Here is a 20,951-nt window from a genome sequence, read left to right as displayed (position 1 = left end):
GCCTTACTAAGAGCAGCCTTACTGCTAGCGAAAGCTTAATTCAACCTCTCCCTGGTGTCTGTCCTGGTGTCTGTCCTGGTGTCTGTCCTGGTGTCTGTCCTGGTGTCTGTCCTGGTGGTATACACACAAAGCTGTCCTCAAGCCAGATCTCCACACAGCAGGTGGCAGAAAAGACACGCCCTCTGCTCCTTCCCCTCGTCCTGCAACCACAAGTATGTCACAAGCCATCACTCGGCCACCCAAACCACGATTAGATTAGATTAGATTAGATAAGATCCTGCTATCCTTGGCATCTATCAATCCCCACGACCGTCACTCCATGCATTAATATAATATCGCTCAGTCTGTCAGCTCCCTCAGTCTGGTGGGAAATTAAACTAGATCATGTTGTTCATGCCGTAGGTGCATACCCTTTTCAGCTGGTTTCACACAAAACAATCTCAAGCCTGATATCATAGAGAGGTAGTCCATCTACGCCGCAAGCAAGGCATCTCACAATATAGCCGAGGATCCCAGACCACCGGAGATCTCGGGCTTGTGATTCGCGGGTGGGGCGTGAGACCAAACATCTCTTGACTGATAAGCCCCACGGAATCCGTGTTTTCCTTGGTCGTTAGCTGCTATATAGAGTAGATGTAGTCATTAGTAGACATCTAGTAGCTATAGATAGTTGGCTTTATGGCATTGTTGTGCGACTCCAGTCAACGAGCTTTGGAATGTAAGCCTAACCTGGAATGTAAGCATTCACTCACTCATCTGGGTTCTCGCTCACTTGGGTACCTGCCTGCCTACATGCACCTACTTGTATCTTCTTCATCTGTATTATACATAAAGAAAAAGTGTTATATAAACCCTCACTGTAGTCCACCTGTCTGTCTGTCAGTAAGCTGCATCAACCCTCGTCATATCCTACTGCTCCCCGCATTCTCCTTATAATTCCCCCCCCCCCCCCCCCAGGATGTTTCTTCTCCCACGGGCCATGCGATTGAGCTCCACCTGCAGAGGCAGGGGAGCCAGGAACCTGTAAGTCAAAGCCCTTAAACCCATACCCAACACCAGCTATATGCATGCAAACAGCCTCTAACAGCTACATGCAGCTACTACCTCTCCAAAGGCAGCTCCGGCATGCCCGCCCTGAGCGCCAACACCACCACCACGCCCGTAAACCCGTGGACCCACTCCCCCGCCACACACGACTTCCGCTCCGACACCCTGACCACCCCCACGCCCACCATGCTCGCCTCCCTCCCCACCTGCTCCCTCGGCGACGACGTCTACGGCGAGTCCACCACCACCACAAACCTCGAATCCCGCCTCGCCGCCCTCTTCCGCAAGCCCTCCGCGCTCTTCGTTCTCTCAGGCACCATGGGCAACCAGCTCTGCCTGCGCGCACACCTCTCCCACCCGCCGCACTCTGTCCTCTGCGATGTCCGCGCCCACGTCAACGTGTTTGAAGCCGGCGGCCTCGCCTCCCTCAGCCAGGCCATGGTGCAGCCCGTCAAGCCCAGCAACGGGCTCTGGCTGACGCTGGAGGACATCCAGTCCACTGCCGTTATCAGCGACGATATCCATTTCGCGCCCACGCGGGTGGTGTCGCTCGAGAACACCATCAATGGCGTCATCATGCCGCTGGGCGAGATGCGGCGCATTGGGGCGTGGGCGCGGGAGCACGGAGTCAAGATACATCTTGACGGCGCAAGGCTATGGAATGCGTGTGCGGTTGAGGGCGCGCCCGAGCTGTGGGAGTATGCGGACGAGGTGGACAGTATATCGGTGTCGATGTCGAAGGGGATGGGGGCACCGACGGGGTCGGTGGTGCTGGGGAGCGAGGAGTTGGTGGCGAAGGCGAGGCATGTGAGGAAGGCGATTGGCGGGGGGATCCGGCAGGCGGGGGTGCTGACGGCGATGGCGAATGCGGCGATTGATGAAGTTTGGTCTGGGGGGAAGTATCGAGTGGGAGATGCGTGGGCGAAGAGGCTGGAGGGGAAGTGGAAGGCGCTGGGCGGGGAGGTCAGCTATCCGGTGCAGACAAATATGGTCTGGGCGGATCTGAAGGGGAGGGGCGTGACGGAGGAGGTGTGGAGTGCGTGTGCAGAGAGGGAGGGCGTGAAGGTGGGCTCAGGGAGGATTGTCTGCCATTTCCGTAAGTGCACACTCCTTGTCGTATGCTTTTTCAAATATCATGAGCATTGCTGACGATAGTTGTTTCCAGAAAATACCATTGAGGCAGTTGAGGCATTGGAGAGGACCATGGAGGCGGCGTGTAAGATTGCGGACAAGAAGGAAGAGCTGGAGTAGTAGAGTGAACGGAGACGCTACTGATTCATTAATAAACGACTTTTCTTTGTTTTGAGGTGCATGTAACTACTTTCATAATTATATCATACCTTCCCTGATTCGTTTGGTTGGATAAACATATAGCAGTTGAATCTGTAACGCTTTTAAGCTAGGGATACGATCCCGATAATATAAGTTTATTTAACGAACGAACCATTCATCGAGACAACAAAAGGGAGAAATCTTTAAATCCTACATCTCCAACAGGAAAGTTCTTGTGTGAGCAGCCTAAGTTATAAATGTATATAGCTATTGAAAAAGTGGGATGAGGACGAGACAGTTAAGTGACCTGATCCTAATCTTGACAATTGCAAAGAAACTAACTAGTTATATAGTCAGGATCCCACGGCTGTCTTCGACATGACAAGGACAGGTCTCGACATGATACCCGTCCGACCAGTGGCCTCCGTCATGACAGCTCACCCGCACCCGTTCAACATCATTTGAAACCACAACTCATTTGGGAATTACAACGAGTGATTCATGGTGACTACACGTAGCCTCGGGTTTTACCTCAGGTATGGTGCGCCCACTCTTAAAGGTAACCCAAAGTGACGGAAAGTCAATCGCTTATAACTTCACCACCAAAAAAGATATCAAAAAAGTGGAAAAATAGAAGTATACTAATAGTGATGAACTTTTGTTCTATTTTTCCAGAATTTTAATATCTGTCTGGGTTGTAAAGCCTTAGGAAGTTGAAATTGCGTATTTCTGTATGTAAAATGTGCCAAGACTAAACAAACAGTATTATACCCATTTATACCCCAGAAAAGCAAACCTGACTGATCCGTGGCAGTAATGCCCTCTTATTGACCCATGAGGCCCTATTGCAGCCACAATTGTTCCACTTCCGTATGCCGCCATATCACCTTTAAGAGTGTGCGCACCATACATGTATGCGCCCCAAACGACGCCACACCCACCAGAACCAGTCAGCTGACCGAGTGACCGTCCATGAAGCACACAACCACCACCTACACCACAACCCAGCCCCCAACCAACCAACCCGACCATTTCCCAAATCCCATAACTGATACCCTAGCTGGTCACCTACCCATACCAGCACGCATATATATCAATCCTTCTACGCGCGTAACCTCCCCAAAGGTTCCCATTTCGCCAGTTGATTGGAGACCGGATCGATTGGCTCCTGGCGATTGTGGAAATTGCAGGGTGTTCTTAGCTACTATCCTAGGGCCCAATTGCAGTTTTTGCGGGTGCCTACTTATAAATAAAACAAAACAAGAAAAAAAATGTATCCGCCATAAAACACTATGTAGCTATTAATATTAATGCGTTCGATGCATGCAAGCTAGTATGTACCCCCAAAAAAAAGGGTGTGGATTCGATTCCCGTTAATGCGCATGAAGGAAAGGATATTAGTAAGGTATCCTCTCTTTTTTGGATTCCGTATATATCCTTCGCCTGGTTTTTTGCACAGATCTATAGAGTAATTATACGCCTTTCTTGTTCGGCACCCACGCGGACTAAGCACCGTGTAGAGTAGGTAGCTACATTCTGGTTGATTCTCGAGAACTCCAATATCTCAGCTCTGGCAGGTAAGTGGTGGGTCCGGTTCTAAGAGAACTGGTGGCATCTCAGGTATCAAACTTGACGGGTATGTGCAGATATACGTCTCTTCTCTTCAGTGCCCTGGATATACCATTTACTCTACCTAGCGGAGATGTGATGAAGTAATGACTCGTCTTTAGAAACCCCCGGGTAGACACTGTGCCAGCAGGAAGCAAACAGAACTTCATAGAAACCTCACTCGAGATCGGAGCAAACAGAACATCCACCATCACGAATAAAAAAACCCATAAATATCCCTCCCCGACTCTCCAATTGCAATTAAACACAAACCCCCCACCCGCCTCCGAGTCCTTTCCCAATCCCCATCTTCATCCCCGATCTACCTCTCTCAGCTCACGATGCCTCATCCCAACCCACCAGCACCACCAATACCTCCAATACCCTCAGCACATACACACATGCACGATCAGTCCCAGCGTTCACCTCCAAAACCACATCCAAACCCACCAGAGACCGCGGAGTCGAAACCAACCCATCAAGCCCGGCCTCTCAACAGCTTTTCCTCTTCCACCACGACCTATCCACTTTGATTTGCACCTCAAAAAAAAAGACCAGCCCAGGCAAGCGGAGACTAGCCTAGCTAAGGTCATGACACCGACCGTGAGATAGCGGAGTCAAAACCAACGCCAGACGGTCCTCGGCCTCCCACATCACCACCTACCATCCAAGAATTCTGCATCTCCACAAAAAACAGTCCGAGAACGAGACTAGCCTCCGGAAGGCCATGCATGTCATTGACACCGATCGAGCACATTGTATTTCATTAAGAACGCCTCGATCCACAGGATCCACAACTGTAAAGTCCCCACGATATAGAGCCCGCCTCTTCCAATATATCGTACCGACATACCCCACACTACCCCATATAAGTTTTAAAAAAACGTGGTCTAAGAATATCCCACCCGATCGATCAGCATCAGTACCAGAATGGCCGCTCCCTCCCCTCTGGTATATCCCTGGCACAGTTCACAAGTTCGATACCACGATCAGCCGGGCGTGTGCCACTTATCTCTCTCCCTCTCTCTCTCCTCCATGCATATTCACCCTAATCCCGGATACTCCAGCACGAAAAGATGGCCTCAGATTGCGGAATCTTACGTTCCATTTCTTCCAACTTAACCAGAGTACCAATGTAACTAGTGGCCCCATATCCTCTGCTCTGTCACTGTACTTAACTCCTCTCACCCCTTTCATTTCTCCTCGAACCGTCCCTGAGAGAGCAGCACAGCAGCATAGTTTTAAGCACAATATTGTATGCATGTATTAAGGTAGTTGTTAGCTTTTCATTATTAGAGTATAAGTAGTTATAGTAGTTACTGTTTTTTCTGTCATCTCCATCGATAATTTAGTTTTTCCCATTAAGCCCGCCTCCCCAATATCTATATGTAATAGTAATATCCCCGGCCCAGCCCCTAAACAAAACAAAAGAGACGAAGGAAAACAAAAGCTACTCAAAAAAACGCCTGAAAATCCAAACCCAAAAACAAGAGAGAGAAAAAAGAAAAAGAGTCCCCATAATGTCCAAAAGAGCGTCCGTTATTTCATACCACTAGTAAAAGTCCAAACAAACAAAGAGAAAAAAACTTTTATACAAACCGACCACCAGGGCCCATCCAACAAAAGAAACACCACACCCCATATTCATCATCATAACCCCATCATCATTCAGTTCCCATCCCTCCAATTCCTCCACTCACAGAAGCACCCCCTCGGATCCGTCTCCTCCTCCTGGACAGTATTCTTCACCAGGTTCCCCTCCTGCATCCAATAGACCGGCCCCTTCTCGCCCGCCCTATCCTCAAACACGCTCACCGCATACGGGAAAAACGTATCCGTGCTCCTCGGCGTGCTCGGGTACCTCTGTCCCTGCTCCCCAATCAGATCCTTGTACCCGCTCGTCCTCTGCTTCGTCCAGATGACGACCCTCAACCTCGTGTTCTCCCACGTGACCTGCTTCGCGCCGCTGATCCCCGCGCTGACGCCGCTCGGGTCGTCGGAGGCCTTAGTAAAATCCGTGACCTCCGCGGTTGTTGCGGCGAGGACGTTGATGGTCTTCTTGTAGTGGACAAAGAAGCCGTAGTGCTCGGTCTCGAGCCCGCGGTCAAAGAGGCGGAGCTGCTGGTTGCGGAGGATGGTCGGGAGCATCTGAGCTGTTGCTGAGCTGGGCGCCTGGCGCTTCTCGTTTTCTGAGGAATCTTCAGAAGAGGATGATGTTGATACTGAGGTTGAGGCAATGGTGATGGGCTTGCTCTCATCCGTCTGCATGGACAGGTAGAACTGTGTTAGCTCCCCGATCTTGTTATCAGCCACGATGCCATCCTCCCCGGCCACTGCGGCATAGTCAGTGTCGTTTGGCACGAGGGCTGGAACAGGCGTCCAGATGCCCGTCTTGCTGTTTGTGCCGTTTTTCAGCGCAATCGTGAAGATGAACTCTGGCAGCCCCGAGCTGTTACTCGGGAACTTTGAGTCGGTAGGGAGCGCACAACTCCACAGTGTCTTTGGCTGCACACACGTCGTTGACGGCGTCTCCGCCGGGCCCTGCGGTGATATCACAACCACGCCCGTAGGCAACACGGGGAAGCCCGCTACATCGAACGACGGGACCGACGAATCTGCCGCCTTGGCAGAATTTGAGTTCTTCATTGTTCCAAAGAGAACGCCGAGAACGATTATCGAGATCAGGACCGTCGCACCGATTATGGCAATGATCCATTTGGTGTTTTTTGAAATTTTTCGTCTCTTCTCACCTCCATCAAGAGACTCCTCAGCACCAAATATCCTCCACGACGCCTTCCGCTGGCTCTGGCTGCGGGCAAGATCCCCGCTGAGGGCCAGTGGGTATACCTGTCTCTGCCCGCTGAAGCGTCTTGGAACATTAGCATTCGAGACGAATCGCTGCGGGTGCTGTCCGCGGGCGTGGGCGGCCGCAGGGATAGAGAGGTCCGTCGGGAGCTGGTGGGCGGCGATACTAGCCCTGCTCGCGCGGACGCCGCCAATGGGCATGGAGCGGCGGTTGTAGCGCTCATATGGCGGTGGTGCGGGCTCGTTTGCTACAATATCTGTGTGTGCCTCTCTGTGCACGCCTCCCGGGAGTGCGTTGGACTGCACAATTGCCGGTGCGGCCTGTTGGGGTATTACTATCGGTGGTGGCGGCGACGCACGCGGTGGGATTGGAGGCACTAGGCTAGCTGTTGAGGCGTCTGCAGGGTGCGCTCCGGCACCCTCTGCGGGTGAGACCGGGCTGAGATTGAAGTTGAAGGCGGTGAAGCCGGAGATGCGGTATGGCTGGTTCTGGCCGACCGGGGAGGGCGTCAATGGAGAGACGCTGTCTGTGTAGTCGCTGTCGCTGTTGTTTGGGGACTCTGGAGAGAGATGCGGTGAAAGGTGGAGAGGAGATGTCCGGGGGTCCAGGGTAAGGAATGGTGGTGACATTGTAAATGGTTGTTTTTGAGGACTTTTCTAATTAGTATATCTAGTGTTTTTTTTATCGAAATAACTCCCAAAGTATAGGACTGAGGAGGTTTCTCCTGAAAGAAAAAAAAAATAGAGAACAGAGAAAAGACAACCGGGTCTATCTAATAATAAAAAGTAAAAGTGCAATAGAATGAAAAACGAGACCAAAGAACTAATAGAATTGATAATATGGTCTACCTGAGACTTGAAAACAGCTGAAAAACCAAAAGAAAAAGAAAAGAAACGAATAACCAGTCGTTGCTGTCGTCAACGACAAAGGGAGGAGGTAGAGGAGGAGGAGGGGAGGGGGGAGGGAGAGATATTGAAATAAGACCATAAAAGTGTAAGGTAAAAAAAAAAAAACCACCACCTCGACAGAGGGCCAGAAGGCGTATCTTAATAGCAGTTGCATTGTCCCGCCTCCTCGACACCTTGCCACGGAAAGGCTGGTTTCTCAGGCGTCTAAGGGATTGGATACGTTACAGCTCCGCATGCGTCTGCTGACATCCCATAGGTCGCACTCACTGAGACTTTGCTCTCTCGCAGTCTTAGACTTTTCGTTCCCTCCGACTTAGATGGCGGTTGTGTAACCCAGGTCGTTCGCCATAGCTGCTTCCCTGCTTGCCTGTGCTTGCTGCACGCTGTAACTACAAGAGTCGACTTGCTCTCCCCCGTCCCCTCCCATATCGGCTAGTGGCCCCCTGCAGCGACAACTCGAACCGGGGGGAGAGGGGTGCACTCATGTTTAAGCGCTGGACAGCGTTTCAGGGGCGAGGGGATGATTGGCCAGCATCCAACGTTCTGTATGTAGCAGTGTTCCAAATGACTGATTCTGCTGCTGCTGCTTCTCGGGGATGATGTATTAAGGCACTGAAATAAACCAATGCGAGCGGATATTGGACCTGAAAGGGCGCAACCTATCCTGGGAGGTTGATGATGTGCGTGTGAGAATAGTTAGAGAGAGAGAGAGAGACAGAGAGAGACAGACAGACAGACAGAGATAGTTAGCTACTGCTCTATTTCAGTCACCAGTCAGTCGATTTTAGGTTTTTTAAGCTCGCAGCATGTGTGTAACAGGACAAGCATCTCACGGACCAGCCTTTCTTTTTAGCAACACACCCAAATCAGACACAATTAACCACAGACAGGCTGGCCAAGAGCTCGCCTATGTAGGTACGCAGGACGAGATAAAGTGTCAAGAAGCCGTCCGGCCTATTAATTACACCATCGTGTGTTTCAGACCCACCTTGAAGAAAACTCTTCTCGCGAGAGTATGCGTGAATGTGGAACCCCAGGACTCCTCATGATCAGGGAACCCTACTCTACGTAATTGACAACAAAACAATATCCCAAAAACACCACTCACCGCCAACTACTAACTACATGTACATCCTGTAGCCAGCCTCCGAAATGTCCCTACTATAGAATACCCACAGAGCGCGTAATTCCTGTAGCTTCCCTACATTCACATCCAAGCCGCCTACAATATAACTACATGTACATGTATGTAACTACATGATGTAAGTCCTCACGCTACTCTACAAATAGTGCCTCTAGATCTCTGCTGCCTGCCTATCTGCCTGCCTACCTTCCACGGCAATGCAAAAAAAAAGCCGTTAAAAAGGTCTCAAACCCACATTCCGCACCTCACCGCACCGCAGACGTGCATCCAAAGGCATTTATTTCCTCCCCAGCTTCCATGAATACCATCTCTACCGGCGGCGCGCTGCACCTGTGCGGCTAATTAAGCAGAACACATCAAGCGCCCAGCTAGAGTAGCTGTCTCGCTTCCAAAATCAGAGTCTCTCCTCTATACCAAAATTCCCCATTTCCCCCCATTAAGCACAAAAACAAAAACCCAAGGCCTAACTAAAACTAAACTAGCTGACGTGAGCTCTCTCTCGCCAACTACATACCTACCCAGCCGACGATCCCCGTGCTCTGATCCAAGATTCTTCTTTCGAGTGATCCATGGCTAAATACATGTAGTCCCCCCCCCCCCCCCATACCCCCCACACCCAGGGCGCGTGCTACGCCGCACCTCTACGTCTACCTGTCCACTCCCCCATATAGTACAAGCATCATCCTACTACACACCCTACTACACACCCTACTACACACCCTACTACACACCCTACTACACACCCTACTACACACCCTACTACACACCCTACCAACTACCCAAACCCACCCCCCCCCCCCCTCTCTCTCCCTCCTCCAAGCGCGAACCCAAACCGCCGCAGTGGCAGTGCGAGTGACAACGTATGACGCACGCTGATTGGCCACACTCGATTGGATGCCAATACTGCCAAGCGTGGTTGGTTTCATCTATCCTGCAGCGCTCAAACAGGGCTGTCTACATCCTCTACCTCCTCTACCTACTCTATGGTGGGTGGAGGTGGTTGAGATGGTGGTGGTGTAGAGCACAAGGGCATGTCATGGCATACGTGTGGTATATATGTGAAACTCTGATCTGGAGTAGAGGTGTTGATGTGTATACTGCGATGAAACGGCTGTGCGTGCGGTGGCCATGTTGGGCCGTTACTGTTACTTGCTTGCTTGCTTGCTTGCTTGCTTGTTGCTTGTTGATTTACGTCGACGTCTTGCTTTTTTGCGGAGGCTTTTGGCTGGCAGTATTTGTCACTGACCATGCTAGCTAGCTAGGTAACTGAACGTATGCGTCATGAGCCCCTTGTGCTTCCTCCCTTCTTTCCAGAAGCACAGCTAGCTGGAAGCCTGGAACGCCCCCGGCAGAACGGAGAGACGTTTTTTACGCCACATGAACCTGCGCCTCCACTGTTGCCTTAGCTGGGCTGTCTTGTCTGCCTGCCTATCTGCACAATGGGGGGTGGGTCTGGCCGGAAGATGCGCGCATGCGTGGAGGGTGTGTTGGGTTTTCGCGGGAGGTGGGTTGTCGGGTTTATCAATATATGTAGTCAGTCTGGTACATATGCTACTGGGCATGTTCTGGAAGGTTTACTCTGCAGTCAACTCTAGAGCGATATAAGGATACGGTTGGGACAGAATATCTATATCCTGGTAAGGCGAGTATCATTATAAGTAAAGATAGATAGGTAAAACAGTATTTCAGGACCACTAATAACAAGATGTAGAGTATAACTATATGCAGTATCGCTATAAAGAGATTCTGCTTAGTACTGTAGTTTAACATATCTTAGCTTTTAATTGCATTTCACTGCATGTGCATCTGCTGTGCGGGGGGTCTTCGATCTTGATAGGAACGCAATTAACATTCACAGCCCGATAAAAACACAATAAAAATTGACAGGCTGTAGACTACATTCTACTAAATGCGCTCTTTATTTTTTACAACAAAACCACAAAACCACAAAGCCCCCCCCCCCCAAACAAACAAACAAGCAGCAAGCCCCTTACCACTTCCCCCCCGTCTTCTTCTTCTTCTTCTTATTCGCCCCCCCACCGGGCCCACCTCCCGCCTTCTTCAACAACTCCCCACCCAGCACCTCCGAGCTCTCACCCGCCGCTGTCGGCCCACCCTGCGTCGCCCCCGCCGCCTTCTTCTTATCCTTCCTCCCCTTCGGCCTATACGTACTCCTATCCCTCTCCGGCAGCCACCTCTCCGGATCCGCCACCTTCCCCGGCTCCACATCCTTCGGCAGTCTCGTCTTCTTCTTCTTGACCTTCTTCGGCTTCACCTTGGGTCCCGCATCCTCCTCCGCGGAGCGCTTCCGGCTCTGCTGCGCAACGCCGAGAGACTCAAGTGCCGCCACGTCAATGTCGGCGATGAGTGTCTGCACGGGCGTCAGCTTGGAGATGTGCGCGGGGGTGATCTGCGAGGGGTCGATGGTGGCGTATGAGGCGACCAGGCCGGCGGTTGCGAACTTGTTCGTGGGGTCGGCGGAGAGGAGGGAGGTGAAGAGCTCACCGGCGGCGCGGAGGTCGGCGGAGTCGTCAGAGTCGAGCTGTGCTTTGCCAGATGCTTGGAGGATTGTGGCATTCTATGATTGTTAGGGTTTTTATGGCCAATGCTTTGAACAGGCGCACTTACGGGGGTATCTGTGTTTTTCCAGAAGTCGCTGGCTTGTGATAATAGGTCCTTCACATCCTTCTTTCGGGCCTGTGATTGGTACAGTGCTACTAAGAGCCCGACCAATCCAGGCTGGTACCGTTGTTCTGGTTCCAGCGCGGAAAGAAGCTTATCCATTGTCTGGATTGCACCAGTGATATTTTTGGATTTTATTCTGAGCTGGACCAGTGTCAAGGCCAGCCCTATATCTTTTGGATTCGCCGTCCACAAAGCCTCAACTTTATTCTCTGCCGTTTTGCCCTTGACATTCCCGGCGTGTGCAGCTGCACTGATCACGCCATTTGCTGGGTCGTTGGGGTAGGTTTGTGTGATTTTCGCAGCCTTCGCCTTGACGGAGGAGAGCTTGCCGACTTGGAAGTCGATTACGGCGTCGTTCCGTTCAAGCGCGCGGGCTTGGAAGATGAATGGGCGGGCGGTCGTGGTCTTTGCTGATGCGGTGGCAGTCTCTGCAGCGATAACGGATTTGTGGGGGTTGTAGTCGGGCAGACAGGAGGTTGCGGCGATCTCGTTGTAAGTTGCGATGAGCTTTAGGGCTGTGTCTGTAAGGCTATTGGAGGAGCTTGATTAGCTTTGTGGGGCACAGGCATTATACGGGAAATCTCACGTAGAAACTCCGAGCTCTTGGGAGCGGGCCATTGCGTCCTCGGTTCGTCCGAGGTTGATGAGAGCGCATACTTCTTGGGCGATAATGGGGGTCAATTCCAGTTTCTTTTCCTCGTCCGACAAGTCCTCGAGAGCATTGCAAAGATCTATGATCACTCTAGTCAATACAGTTCTCAATTGCTTTATACTTGAATACAACATACCCTTCGATCTTTTCAGCAGTACCAAAGCTTGTCCATACTCTCCCCTCGCAAGACTGATGCACGCAGAATTGAACGCCGTCTCAAACGCATCCAAAGCGCCTCTATCGGGCTTAGTACTCTTGACCAAATGGCCCTGCCCCGCCCAAATAATCTGCGCATCCGCCGCAGTAGTATTAACACTCAAGTCATAATCCTCATTATCGACCTGCGTCATCCCATCCGCCAGCTCCTTGTATATCTTCGCCGCATGCACAAACCTCTCCGATCTATACGCCTACACACACACATCCAGTCAGCTCACCAGCCCAATGGAGGAAGAGGAGACCAACAGCTTGAGCCTCGACATGTCTTAGCCCTCTCTTATTCCTATCCCCGCCGTCTGCAGCCTTCTTCGCGACCTCCTCGGCCTCCTGCAGCCGACCAAGCTTATACAGACAATACGCCCTCTCGAGGGTAGCCGTCTCCGCCACCGCCTGGCCATCCACAGACTCAATGACCTTTATCGCATCGTCGTAGCGGTCAAGGCTGAGCAGGGCGACGATCTTCGTGTGCAGAGCGCGAGGATGGGCCTTGTTGGTGCTGAGCAGGCCGTCACAGTGGCGAAGGATCTCCTCGTGGTCTGCCTCTTCGTCGGTTAGGGTGAGGTTCTTGAGAAGAGATTCGAGCGATGCGGGGGTGTAGTGGGCCATTGTGGTGTTTGGGGGGGGGGGGGGGGGGAACGTGGTGGGGTGGCCAGGCCTGGGGACGCGGGGATGGGACACGGTGGGCGTTGGTGGAGGGGTGTGTGTGGAGTGGTAGAGGTGTGCAGTGGCTTGGGTGGAGCTTGCGCCACAGATGTGCGTGCGGTGCTTGTCACTCGGATTCTGGGGGTTTGAGGAATTGGGGTTTTTCTCTAGAGACGTAGCAAAATTGCAAGTACATGTATTATACTGACTTTTTGAAGAGATTCAGTGAAATGCTTGGGTACGTTAAAAATTCATGTGCCTGCTTTTAGCCAGGAACAGAATAGATTAATAGATGTTCAATTAAGTTGGTTAGATATCACTATAATTATTACCAACACCCTTCTCCATATTTGGTACAACACCTATATTGCCACCTTTCATTATATAAATTGGCATATATCCCGAGCACCCCAAATCAGCCCAATGCGTTATAAACCACCACCCTTGACCATAAGAATAATTACTTGCTTTTCAGGTATCGAACACACTTTTCTGTGTGAGGACAGCCTCCCGAAATCGTCGAGGACTCGGTTTAATCTAAGCTAAGAGTTTGTGGGAGAAGCAAGCCAACTGCAGTCAGTGTCGGCAATGGGTTCCTACATGCCGTACTCACCGTGACTGGCACAGTACATACATGCAGCTATCTGGGACCTTACATACCCGTGAAGTGGGTTTATGGCTTTCCGCTCAAGTAGCCTCCTATGCTCGAAGAGGACCCAAAATCTTATCATCACCACCACCATCATCACCATCACCATCATCACCATCATCATCATCATCAATCACCTGATACAACCTCATCACCACATCTCACCAGTCACAACGAGTGATAAGACATGCAGGACCACTCCCACTCAGAATATCCACCCACGAAAAGGGCCAGACTGCACAGTCCTGATACTACAGATACTGATACCACGGAGATCACTCCTAGCACAGCTACCAGTAGCAGCACAAACACAGGCAGCACAAGCACAGAAGCCACCGAACCTCCCACTGCACATTCTATCACTCGCACCTACCTCCTCCACCAAATCGAGTCAATCTTCCACTCCCTCACCACCGCCCTCCTCTCCCCCACCGGCCCACACCCACTCACCCTCCTCCTCACCCCCCGTCCCCGCCACCCCGCCACCAACACCAACACAACCCCCACCCCACCCCCACAGCAATCTCCTTCCCCACCTCCGCCCACCGCTTCACCTGCATCCTCAAGATCCTCACCATCATCCACACCACCCTCACAGCTCCACACCCCCACCCCCCCACCACAAAACGCGACATCTTCTACCAGCACCCCACCCTCTTCCGCACCCAAGCCGCCGTCGACCGCATCATCGACGACCTCACCGCCACCTTCCGCGTCCCCCGGCACGCGCTCGGCATCGTCGCCAGCGCCAAGGGCCTCGCCCACGGCGACTTCACCGCGAACGGCCGCAGCTACGCTGCTCCCGGCGGGGCATCATCGTGCCGGGCGAGGCGGGCGAGGTGGTGGTGGGGCGGGGCGTGGAGTATGTGCTGATTGTCGAGAAGGAGGCGGTGTTCCGTACGCTTTGCAGCGGCGACGCAGGGAAGGGGAAGGGGAAGGGCATTGTGGTGACGGGGAAGGGGTATCCGGATGTTGCGACGCGGGAGCTGGTGAAGGAGCTGTCGGGGGCGCTGCCGGTGTTTGCGGTGGTGGATATGGACCCGTATGGGATCGAGATTATGGCGACGTATAAGTTTGGGAGTATTGCGCTGGCGCATGAGAGCCATAGGTTGGCGGTGGAGAGGGTTGAGTGGTTGGGTGTTAAGACGGGTGATCTTGAAGGGGTTATTAAGAGTGCTGAAGGGGAGGTGGAGGGGGTTATGGTTCTGACGGAGAGGGATAGGAGGAAGGCGGTGAAGATGCTGGGTAGGGAGTGGATGGAGAGGGTGCCGGAGTGGAGGTGAGTTCCATCCCCTGCCTTGTTGGAATTTTCAGGTGGTTTGGTTAACGCTATATGGTGTAGGAGTGAGATTCAGAAAATGCTGTTCCTGAATGTCAAAGTGGAGATTGAAATCCTGAGTAATAGCATATTGAAAGAGTGGATCGACAAGAGGATCTCTGAAAAGATGAACGGCTAATCAAGGTGACTAATCTTTGCTAACTTTGCTTTTATTTATCATTAGACTAGAAAGCACGTATGTATATGCATAAGTACATACAATCCGGACCCAAATTTGCATCATAACCCTTCTACAGACTCATAGCTAGAACCCGGATTCAAAGTCGAAGCAGAGGTTGTACATCATGACTCATGAGGAGTGGAAAACCTCAACATAATTGCTCTAACAGGACAAATCCCATAAATTCTGTAAGTCCGAGCAGAAAGAGTCTGTTATACGTGAGGTATGCCCCACTCTGCCAGTCGAAACTCTGACCTAAATCCCGGTCTATCGCGGTCTAATAATTGCTGTGTAAGAAAGCGCTGTATGATTGAGAATAGGAATACGAGGTTGTGTGATGATTCCGTATCCGCCAAATATCCACGGGTATCACGAACAGTTCATATATAAGCCGAAAGCCCGGCTGAATACCTGTAAATAGCTGTCAATCTATAACCCGCTGGACTACCCACTACAATATGTAATCGGCACGACCCCAGTCATTGCCAATAATAACAATAACACAAACCATTTCTGGTTATATGAAAATTGTAATTATAGAAAAAGTAAGATTGACTTCTCGTGACCGAGTGAGCGTCTGTGAGTGAGAGTGGTGAGCCCTGAAAACCGATTCCCCTATTCCTTTATTTTTACTTTTTTTCCACATCATTACCACCGCCCGGTACAAGCTGCCACTTTACTTAAACCTGCTTATCCACAATTTGCAAATCTGCAAACATAAAGTCTAATTGCCGATTGCCACGGGACGAAAGCTCAGTGCCCTCTTTCTTTCCGTTAGCTAACTAGCTAGCTAGCTGGGAGCCCGCACTTGATGCCGAAAACCGCCCCAGAAGGAAGGCGGGGGGTGAATACGAAGGGAAGGGGAGGGGAGGGGAGGAAGAAAGGAATTTCTATCGAGAAATTCCCTTCCCTCACTCGCTTGCAGCGTCTGCCGAGGCCAATGTAATAATCAAGCTGCACCCAACCCGCGACCTCCGGATCCTGCTCTACCGATGCATCTTTGGGGTGTAAATGGTTCCCATTGGGGGAGGGGCATCTTAAGCTTTTTCCGAGGCCACCCCCGACATTTGACAGCGGTGGTCGGGTTGTAGTCCGTGGGAATGGGATAGAAAGGGCCTCGTATTTGGTTTTTGGAAAACCTGGAAATTGGGTGGGCTTCTAATAATAGCGGTGCCAGACTAAGGCCAGTGGATAGAGTGGAGTAAGCGATGGAAGGAGAGGAAGCGGAGGAAGAAGAAGGATCAGCTGAAAAAACGTGGCGGCGCTGGGGTCAAACTGAGGCTGAAATGGTAGATAGCCAGGGTTAGGTATTTCAGCTCCTTCTCCTCCAGGAGCTGCTGCAAGATCAGATCTCATCAAAAAAAAGGAGGGAAAGCGAAGAAGGGTAGGGGGTTATTCCGGGAACTGGCTAGCCGCATGCAAACAAGCGTTGTTGGCGAAACGTCCCTGTCAGGTCCCCTCCCTAGGCCCTGGAGAAAGCGTGAAACGGGAATTTACTTTGATTGATGGAAAGGGTTCAAAGGGGGTACAAACCAGAGTGAGAGTGAGAGTGAAAAGTTGGATACCCAGATCTAGCCAATGCATCGGGATATGTTCTTACATGGGGTTGTTTATTGGAGTCCTTCCTTCCTTCCTTCCTTCCTTCCTTCCTTACCATGAAAGAGTGCTGTTTGTCATGGATTGCAATTGCATTCTATTGGGGTTAATGGGTTGGGTGATCTGAGAGAGCGAGTGCGTACGTACTACTCGAGGACAGATAGACGACTTTCGATTCCACCCTTCTAAAGTGTAGTTTCTCACTGCGGTTGTGTGCCTGGAAAAGCACTCGTTACGTAGATCTCGGACTCGATAAGGGCAGCTTGAGCCCGTAATCCTCATTTCGGATGCCTAGGTCTATCCCCAGTGCAGGAAGGAACAACGGAGGCCAAGAGGTCAAAGAAGAAATATCTGATGTCCTCCCTTCCCACCCTCATGGTCCAAGGGAGTGAGATTATTTGCACTTGGTTCTTTTTCTTACATTACCTACATAACTAGTTGCCTCCTCCTCCTCCTCTGTCAGTGCTCGTACTTACTCCTCCTTCCCTTCGAATTCTTAATTGTACTGTTTGCCCCTCTTCTCCTGCTTTGCTTCGAGGAGGAAGATATTCATCACAGCCCATCACATTCGTTTCTTCTGTTCAGTGCCGTTATTATCTACTCTACTTGTGAACTACATACTCTGCGTGCTACATAATACCTATTGCAATCAAGCATTCAAGCAAGTACCCGTCATTTGGTAGCACTGCATACCAACAGCCAGGAGAGCACAGTCGATATCAAGCTCCTCCTTACACCAGCAGAAACGTCAGTATCAGTCGGTGAAGCCATCCTACATTACATTCCGGTCTCACCCCCTTCTATCAAAAGTTTAACAACCTCACCCTTTCTTGGCTCCATATCTTTTTCCCCCCTCGAAAGGAAAGAGAAAAAAGTCTTGGTTGTTGCCAGCTAGCATAGTTCGCGGTGGTGGAGAAGTTTCTCAAAGTCTACCTACCCCCCAGTCAACCCCCCCAACCACCCACCGTGGCACCCACCAACAGACCACGTCGGCGCTCCACCGTCGGCAGCAGTACCGGACCTCCAAATCTCGAAAATATCGGCGTCAACTCTTCATCATCAGTCTCAGTAAACAATTCCTTATCCACGCATCACTCCACACTCCCGCCAATTCCTCATACACCCCTTATGGGGGACTCCTCTGAAGCAGGCGGTGGAAGCTACTTCCCCGGCTCCCGGTCACCAACGCCGGGAATGCCAACGTCGAGGGCACACTCGCCTTCCCCGCGTGGGAGCTCGCCTTCGTGGGCCAACAGCAACGGTAACAACAACAGCAGAATAAACGGCGGGGTATAGGGGTTAATGGGGCGGCGAATGGGTATCCTTCGTTCGGCGCACGCAAGTTCCTGGGGAAGCATCTGCGGAAACTGTCGACATCGCTACCCACGTACTCGCCAGTCTCGCCAGCCTTCTCGGCAACGCCTTCGACCCCTTACCGGTATTCTTCAGGTGCGTTTGGACGGGCGCGGGGATTGTTCCTGCGGCGGTCGAGAGGTACGACTGTGATAATGCTGCTGGTGGCGGCAGTGTTGTTCGTGTTTACGTATGTGCACCACAACCCAGTTAGCAGCAAAATCCGCGGCGTTTCTGGAGGCAGTAAAATTGTTATCATTTTGGCGGCCAACCAGGGCGGTGGAGTGATGACGTGGAAGGGCGCAAAGGAGTGGGCGGTAGAGAGGGACTCGATCGCAAACAAGAAGGCGTATGCGGAGCGCTGGGGATACCACTTGGAGATCAAGGACATGAGCACAAAAAAGAGGTATGCGCATGAGTGGAGAGAGAGTTGGGAGAAGGTCGATGTCATCAAGCAGACGATGAGGCAGTATCCTAAGGCTGAGTGGTGAGTTTATCCCCGCCCTTTCCCTACCCGTTAAACCACTCTGGAAAATGGATTTTAATATTCCTGGAACGGATAGGTTCTGGTGGATGGATCTCCACACCTTCATCATGGAGCCCTCAATCTCACTACAGTCGCATATCTTCAAACACCTGCAGAACGTCACCTACCGGGATATCAATGTCTACAACCCTCTCAAGATCACTCACCCACCGTCCAAAGAAGAATTCTTCTACCTCGACGAGGCCGCCCTCAGTCCCGTCGGCGACGACAAAGCCGAGAGCATCAACCTCATTGTCCCACAGGACTGTGGTGGCTTCAACCTAGGTAGCTTTCTCATCAAACGAAGCGAGTGGAGTGAGCGCCTACTCGATATCTGGTGGGACCCGGTTGGCTATGAGCAGAAGCACATGGAGTGGGAACACAAAGAACAAGACGCTCTGGTATGTTGCCTTATGTTTATGACTGGCTGATGGCATAACGATGGAGATGCTAACATTTCCGGTAGGAGTACTTGTACACCAATCAGCCCTGGATCCGTACTGGAACAGCCTTCATCCCGCAGCGAATGATCAACTCTTTCCCTCCCGGCGCATGTGCAGACACCCCCGATGACCCACGCATTTTCTACGACGAGAAAGACCGCGACTTTGTCGTCAACATGGCCGGATGCGAGTGGGGGCGGGACTGCTGGGGCGAGATGGCGCACTACAGGCAGCTCAGCGAGAAGCTGAACAGCGGCTGGTGGAGAAAAAGCTTCGGTTAGGAGCGGGGCTAGTTTATGCGCAAAAGATTGATACCAATTGTAATTTTGTTTGTTTCTTTTCCCTTTTTTTTGACTTAGTAATGTTGAAACGCATCGGAGTAGAATAGAGTGGAGAAGAAGGAGGCCGGCCGGTTGGTGGGGGGGATCGGAACAGAAAAATAGGGGAGCGGCGTGATTTTGCCAGTGATGCGCGGGGACCTTCTTGAACATTTTTTTGATAGGTGTGTCTGTGTGATTGTGGAATAGATGGGGACTGGAGTGAAGGGTTCCTTGCTTTGTACTGTTTTGTATTGTTTGAGGAAATGAAAGTTATGAATTTTTCCTTGAGCATGAGCTACATGTAGTTAGAGCCAGCTAGAGGCACCTGGGTTGACTGTAGGGATGTGTATTTATCGACCATTCTGAGTCTTATTGATGGTTGAGAATGCTATGGTATGGTGCAGGCCTTGCATTTGGTGCCAGCAGATAGCAAAGTTGATTGATTGATTACAGTAATTGATTGATTACATAGATCAATGAGTACAATTAGCAAAATTGAGTGGGAGATCAAATTTATTTTATTATCCCCCGATAGAAACCCCTGTAATAAAAAGATATAAGGCACAAACCACCTCAGAACCTTCTACTACGACAGTTCCTTGAGCTAAACCAAGATAGTGTCTCAAAGCGTCTGTGGAATGGATCATCAACTATCACTCGTTGGTCCTTCATAACCATGTTGAACCAGGCTTTCGAGCCTATGAGATAGAGTATATGTGGTTTTAATTATGCATCATGGGATACCCAGTGTGTTCAAGAGTTATGTGGGTATGTATATGAGGTAGGTCTATCTATCGTATGGTTAGCCACTAGGTGATTAGGTTGTATGCGTGAACATTCCCGTAGTGCGACTGCTGCTTGTATAATATATCGATATGCTGTAGGCGCAGGTTTAAGTGCTCTTGGGCCATGATAATCTCTTAACGGGGAAGCCACTATGGTATACTTGGCCTCGGAAACATTGCTTCTGGTACTGGTCGAGGCAAGCAGGGAGGCAGCCCTACATTTAAGACCACCATGTCTCAAAGATCATGCACCTAAATAATTCGGTGCTTTGTTCTTATTGCTTGGCAGCGTTCCTCTTGGAGCTACATCATGTTTCCAGTGGTCATATTCCCCCGAGATATTGGAAAGCTTCGCACGGCGTACTACATGGTCCATGTACTCCCCGCCTCCATACCAGACAGAACACATGTAGACTGAACTGGTCCAAGTCTTTTTTTCCGGCCCGGAGCCGTCCATAACCACTTTGGTCGCGCCTTACAGCCGGTGAATAATAAATACGACGTACTTATGCAGGCGTCAACACAAGATATAATCTCGACTCAAAAGACGCGAGTGACAATCCGTGATCAACCACGAAGCCAAGCTCCGGACCACAAACCCACATCTTGGCATGATTGGAGGTCCCGTTCGTCCCATAAGTTGCTTGGCTTTGCAGTGCCGCTGAGTTTCTAAGCACACCTAGAGTATGGGGGCCAGTAAAGTCAGAGCTGCGCCTGCATAAAAACAATCCCTGTATCATGCGGAGTAAGTAGCCAAGCCAAGAAACCAATTTTTATCTTTGTATTACTCATTCCTT

The 20,951-nt window shown here is 51.1% G+C and overlaps 4 protein-coding genes across 4 annotated transcripts; 2 read left to right on the top strand and 2 right to left on the bottom strand.

Annotated features, from left to right (window-relative positions):
• Positions 1 to 958: 958 nt before the first annotated feature.
• On the top strand, positions 959 to 2,298 carry LAJ45_06382 (uncharacterized protein; the record flags this gene model as incomplete). The annotated part of the gene is made up of 3 exons (XM_046115946.1): positions 959 to 1,023; positions 1,098 to 2,143; positions 2,213 to 2,298. The coding sequence occupies 3 exons, from the start codon at positions 959 to 961 to the stop codon at positions 2,296 to 2,298; spliced, it is 1,197 nt and encodes a 398-aa protein (XP_045971055.1).
• A 3,297-nt stretch (positions 2,299 to 5,595) lies between these two features.
• On the bottom strand, positions 5,596 to 7,362 carry LAJ45_06381 (uncharacterized protein; the record flags this gene model as incomplete). Its single annotated transcript, XM_046115945.1, has 1 exon — positions 5,596 to 7,362. One exon carries the CDS (start codon positions 7,360 to 7,362, stop codon positions 5,596 to 5,598), a length of 1,767 nt encoding a protein of 588 aa, XP_045971054.1.
• A 3,413-nt stretch (positions 7,363 to 10,775) lies between these two features.
• LAJ45_06380 (uncharacterized protein) lies at positions 10,776 to 12,947 on the bottom strand (the record flags this gene model as incomplete). Its single annotated transcript, XM_046115944.1, has 5 exons — positions 10,776 to 11,363; positions 11,414 to 11,999; positions 12,057 to 12,201; positions 12,259 to 12,532; positions 12,588 to 12,947. 5 exons carry the CDS (start codon positions 12,945 to 12,947, stop codon positions 10,776 to 10,778), a joined length of 1,953 nt encoding a protein of 650 aa, XP_045971053.1.
• A 5,288-nt stretch (positions 12,948 to 18,235) lies between these two features.
• On the top strand, positions 18,236 to 19,330 carry LAJ45_06379 (uncharacterized protein; the record flags this gene model as incomplete). Its single annotated transcript, XM_046115943.1, has 3 exons — positions 18,236 to 18,567; positions 18,644 to 19,007; positions 19,073 to 19,330. The coding sequence occupies 3 exons, from the start codon at positions 18,236 to 18,238 to the stop codon at positions 19,328 to 19,330; spliced, it is 954 nt and encodes a 317-aa protein (XP_045971052.1).
• Between the last annotated feature and the right edge of the window lie 1,621 nt (positions 19,331 to 20,951).

This window comes from Morchella importuna, assembly GCF_003444635.1.
Source record: "Morchella importuna strain M04M26 chromosome Unknown Morimp01GS018, whole genome shotgun sequence".
Taxonomy (NCBI): Eukaryota; Fungi; Ascomycota; class Pezizomycetes; order Pezizales; family Morchellaceae; genus Morchella; species Morchella importuna.
This window is presented reverse-complemented; position numbering and strand designations above follow the sequence as displayed.